At 38.3% G+C, this 5,826-nt stretch overlaps 1 protein-coding gene across 1 annotated transcript in view; it reads left to right on the top strand.

Moving 5' to 3' along the window:
- The window catches only part of Morf4l2 (mortality factor 4 like 2), a 9,223-nt gene extending 8,071 nt beyond the window's left edge, over positions 1 to 1,152 (top strand). Inside the window, exons 5-6 of the mRNA XM_021188809.2 lie at positions 494 to 509; positions 848 to 1,152. Coding sequence (XP_021044468.1) covers positions 494 to 509; positions 848 to 1,152 — 321 coding nt within the window. The remainder of the gene's footprint in view (positions 1 to 493; positions 510 to 847) is intronic.
- The last annotated feature ends 4,674 nt before the right edge of the window (positions 1,153 to 5,826 follow it).

Here is a 5,826-nt window from a genome sequence, read left to right as displayed (position 1 = left end):
TCTTTGCTCAAATTGTTGAAGGATGGTGATTTGTTTCCTGGTTTTTGTATTTGAGTCTAATGCACGTTCTAACATGATAGAGGCAATGCATTATTGTGTAGCCACAGTTTTCTGAAAAGTTGATATTTTAGGAATTGTATTTCAGATCTTAAATAAAACTTGTTTCTAAATTTCAAAGCAAAAAAAAAAATGTGTGGTGTTCTTTTTATGTTCCTGAGATTAGCAAATACAGAGTTGAGGTTATTTGGGTGGCGCAGAAGAAAACTGGCTTTCAAAGGAAAAATTCCTTTCTTGGACTGGAGAGACTGCTCGGCCTGTTCTGTTTCAGAGGACCCAAGTTTATTTCTGGTAACTCACAAGCACCTGCAACTCCAGCTCTAGGGCATCTGGTGCTTTCTGGCCATCTCAGGTAATTCTGTGGACATGTATATGCCACCACACATACACATAGTTAAAGGTAAAAAAAGCTTTTTGTTTTTTTCTTTTTTTTAAGATTCTTGCGGTAGCAGGTAAGAAAATACTCTGTCAAGTTATTTCCCCTCTTTGGTGTGGCAGATTGCTTACTGGTGACACTTGTAGCAGCCTGGTTTGTTCCTGATGTTCTTTACACCTGTGGTTTTGGCCCATATACACTTACAAGTACACTTAATTGTCCCTTATTTCCATTCTTTTATGAACTATGGCCAGGTCCTAGCCTCAAAGCTTTCATTCTTAGCAGAGGAAACATGGGATGCATACCCTATATATTAATTTCTATCAGGAATATATGTGGGTTTTTCTAAATCTTACCGTGCAAATTTCCCAGCCATGCCCCGCCCCCAACTTTTAACAAATTGTTGAAATTTAGGAAAATATTACAAAGGGCAAATAGGAAGTAAGAATCATAAATCCTACAGGATCAGTCAGTCCTTGAAGTCTCGTCTCAAATTCTTGGCCGAGAGGCAGAGTCTATATTGTTCAGTTTGTACGGGTAAAACAAAGTGCTGTAGATCCATTTTGCTTTCCAACCCTGAAGATGTACAAAGCAACATGGGGGTTGCCGAGACTGCTGAGCGGATAAAGGCGACTGTTGTTCAGCTGGATAACCTGACTTTGTTTCCAGATACCGACATGGTAGAAGCAGAGAACCAACTCCTACAAGTTGTTCTCTGACACAGGCATACTGAGGCATTGGTATGCCCCCATACATATATGAACACAAAATAAAAGTATAAAAAAGGTCCATGGTAACATTTCATTATTCAATCTGTGGGGCATGCCGAGTTTCTAATGTCTGATGTTTGTGGTTGTATTGTGTTGGAGATGTATACAAGCATTAGACATTGGAAAATGAGAAACCCCTACATCCTATTTGTTGGTGAAGCTAAACAAATTCTGCAGCAGAAAGGACCATGGTGCTGATGGAGTTAGCTTTTCTGAAGCCTCAATTATTTCTGTAAATACCTGATTAAGTTACAACTGCATTTTTGAGTTGTAAGGGCTATATGAGGGGGAGGTGACTTAAATTCAGCCCATTCCATGGGATTTAGTAACCCCCTAGGCAAAGGTTACTTTGGAATGGTATACACCTGAGTGGGAAAAAGGCCATCTAACAACAGTTGTGATATACATATAAACTGAAAAAAAACATGCCAAGATAAGAAATGGCTAAACTTAGTGTTTCAGTTCTATATCATAACATAGTGTCCTCCCTCTTGCCAAACTAAAGGCCAGAGAAAGACCTTACATGTAGTCTCTAACTGGGAAGCCTGGGGAATACAGAGTGAGGAGAGCTGGATGGAGGAGGTCAGGTACAACACAAGGATGCCTAACACCTGAAATAACCATAGTTACTATTTTACCATATACCCATGAAATTATGAGTGCATATGTTAATAAAGGTGAGAGCAGAATATACATACAATTTGGTTTTGTTCCCAGATTGATAAGAAAAGGGCCCTATTTTTATGTTTTTGGTGGAGGCTGCTTTTCTCTATTTTAAAAAGATTGTTTCTTTTATTTTTTTTAGAGTCTATAGTTTAAACGCTCCCCCTTCAGATCTTCCATGTACCCCTCCTTCCTTGCTCTCAAATTTATGATCTCTTTTTTTCATTGTTTTAAAATGAGTGAATGAAAGTAAAATGTCAAATGGTAAAATTCTTTAAAAAAAAAAAAAAAAAGGTACCAAGGGGCCTAGAGAGCCAGCTCAGCAGCGAAGGTCACTTGTTGCTCTTGTAGAGGACAGGGGTTTTGATTGCTGGCACCCATATGGTGGCTCACAACCAACCATAACTTCAGTTCTGAGAACCACACATACATGCATGCAAAATACACATAAACCTTTTTTTTTAAAAAAAAAAATAAGGAGTTGCTGCATAGCAAAATTCAGTATAAATTGCCACGCAGTGAAACAGTATTTTAGCCACCAAAATAGAGGAACAGAATATAAATAAGGAATGGATATATGTATTTCATAATTTGGAACATTTGAATAAGTGAAAGAATGATACATCAAGAAATGTGTTGAGAGCCAGGCATGCATGGTGGCGCATGCCTTTAATCCCAGCACTTGGGAGGCAGAGGCAGGTGGATTTCTGAGTTCGAGGCCAGCCTGGTCTACAGAGTGAGTTTCAGGACAACCAGGGCTACACAGAGAAACCCTGTCCCAACCCCCCCCCCCCCAAAAAAAAAGAAAGAAAAAAGAAAAAAAATGTGTTGAGAAATATTTCTGGGAGTGATGTTAGATTTTTTTTTGCATTACATTTTACTACAAAATACATTCTAAATGGATTAATGGTTGACATTTCATTGATGAAACCAAAGGTTGCTGCCCTAAAATAGAGGTTTTTATACCCTTAACTCAGATATGCCCTTTCTGAATATTAGATTATTGGCAATGGTGATAAAAATAGGTAGATTTAAGAATATAAATATTTACATTGTCTTCATGATGAAACATTGAGGAAATTGTGAGACATAATATGTTCTATATCTATAGCACAGTAACATGTCCATAAAATAGTTGATATCCTTTATGATTTCTCTACAAGTAATAGTAGACTAGAAATGTAAAGTTTAACTTAGAGTCTAATTTTAAAAAGTAGCTTTTCTTTACCTTAGCTGTAAGTTTTTGAGACAGCATCTCTCTATGTTGCCCTGGATGACCTGAAACTTGCTCTGCAGACCAGGATGGCTTTTGTCCTGGATGGATTTCTGTCAACTCGTCATAGGCTAAAGCCATTTGAGAGATGGGACTTGGACTTGTATAATTATATTAATTTGTTTAGCTTCACCAACAAATAGGATGTAGGGGTTTCTCATTTGCCAATGTCTAATGCTTGTATACATCTCCAACACAATACAACCACAAACATCAGACATTAGAAATTCAGCATGCCCCACAGATTGAATAATGAAATGTTACCATGGACCTTTTTTATACTTTTATTTTGTGTTCATATATGTATGGGGGCATACCAATGCCTCAGTATGCCTGTGTCAGAGAACAACTTGTAGGAGTTGGTTTCTCTGCTTCTACCATGTCGGTATCTGGAAACAAAGTCAGGTTATCCAGCTGAACAACAGTCGCCTTTATCCGCTCAGCAGTCTCGGCAACCCACCATGTTGCTTTGTACATCTTCAGGGTTGGAAAGCAAAATGGATCTCTCTGATCAGCTTTCAAGATTCCCCCTCCATCTCTCTTCCTTTCATCTCTAAGAAGGCTAGTCCATCTGGCAAACCCTTCACATATATACATACATGTTAAAAATTAAAGAAATATTAGGATAAGAAAGTGTTGTAGAGAAGTTAGGGCGTCCTCTGGATATTCAGTCTTCCAATACCACTTTTTTTCAACAACCTTTCCATGCCTATTTGAAAATACTTTGAATAACCATAATAAAGCATTGTATTATATAAAACTGTCAAGTAAATAAAACTTTACAATGTCAAAAAAAATAGACTAAAATGTGGAAGTGTTAGCCAAATGAACTCTTCCCTCTCCTTGCTTTTGGCCATGTGCTTCATCACAGCAATTGTAATCCTAACTAGGGACAGCCTGGAAATCCCAGAGAGCTGCCTGTCTCTGCCTCTCAAGTTTGGGGATGAAAAGAATTCTATACCATATGCAGCCCTAGATATAAATTCTTTTAAAAAAAATTTCCTGCCATCACCATCACCCCTTTGTAATGGATCCTAAGCTATTTGCCTAAACATGCTTTTAGGTGTTCACTTAGTATATTTGTCAGACATTAATAGAACCCAGTTCCAGTATGACCATTGTGCAATGACTAGACATACTATGTGTTAGTTAGTCCTCCTAAAATTCCAGTTGTTTGAGGTTAAGAGACTGTCTTAATTAGGGTTTCCATTGCTGTGAAGAGACACCACGACCACAGCAACTCTTATAAAAGAAAACCTTTAATTGGGGCTGGCTTACAGATTTAGAGGTTTAGTCCATTATCATCATGTGAAGAATCATGGCAGTGTCCAGAAAGACACGGTGCTGGAGATGGAACTGAGAGTTCTAGATCTTGATCAGTAGGGAACAAGGAGGAGACTGTGTATCTTACTGACTATAGCATAAGCATATAGACTCCACAGTGACAAGATTACATTTTTTGGTAAGAGAGAAAGGAGAGAGAGAATAATCATGTCTGAACACTTATTCTGTGCCAAAAAATATGCCTTAGGCAAAGTAAATCATTTGTTGTGTATTGTTTTGTTGTTGTATTTTGTTTATTTGTTAGTTTTGTTTTGTTTTTTGGAGACAGGGTTTCACTGTGTTGTCCTGGCTGTCATGGAACTCACTCTGTAGATAGACTAGGCTGGCCTCAAACTCACAGAGATCTGCCTGCCTCTGCCTCCTGAGTGCTAGGATTAAAAGTGTTCTTTTGGATACTTTGATTTTGTTATTTTGGATACTTACTTGGTTTCTTTTTTTTTTAAGTTCTAAAGAATATTCAAGGAAGACCTAGGGTACTTTATTAGGCCCTAAATTGAACCATCCTGTTCATTAAGAAATTGGGCAATTATAATATCTATATATTATATGTAATAATCTTCCACCAAGGCCACACCTACTCCAACAAGGCCATACCTCCTAATAGTACCCCTACCTGTGGGCCAAGCATCCGAAGCATGAGTCTATGGGGGCCACATTTTGTTGATGATTCTATGTACTGTACTGACTACTAATTACCATCACTTTTTAACCCTGGTGCAAAGAACATGCAAATTCTTTGATGACTAGAGTATAGTCTTTGAAGCTTAATAGCCTTAGGTGAATTCTTTGGATCAGATGGCTTAAGATATTTAAATTCTGAATTGGTTGGTGATTGAAGGGTGACTACATGGGCAGGTTTGGAGACCATTTGTCTTCCAATCCTCTGGGGGATCTAGGATTAGACTAGTAAGAGTTTTGCTTTCTTTAAAATCCCAGTTGTTTTATGTGAGTATGTTTTTGTTTTAATCCCAGGTGTGGGACAAGAGGCTGCTTCACAGCAGGTGACTATGATTTGCCTCGTGCACTAACTAGCAGGGGCATGATTTTTGATAGCTGCAGATAGTTTAATTCTGGGGACTCTGAAGAGGGTATAAATGAGAGAGCCCTGAGAGGGCCTGTGAAGGCTGCTGCTCCTAGTTGCTGTTGTAGTTCGACTACAAGAAGTCAGTGATATCCTGACAACAAAGATTAGACTTGCCCCAAGGAACTCAACGTCCCTAATCAGCAGGAAGTAGTCCCCTTTCTCCTCTAACCATCTTTCTCTCCTAATGCTAGAGAGTTGAAAGGGATTAGGGTTGAATGAAGTTTGGAAAGGAAGTAGAGATATAAGAACCCAATAAAAT

This window comes from Mus pahari, chromosome X (assembly GCF_900095145.1).
Source record: "Mus pahari chromosome X, PAHARI_EIJ_v1.1, whole genome shotgun sequence".
In the NCBI taxonomy this organism is placed as follows: domain Eukaryota; kingdom Metazoa; phylum Chordata; class Mammalia; order Rodentia; family Muridae; genus Mus; species Mus pahari.
This window is presented reverse-complemented; position numbering and strand designations above follow the sequence as displayed.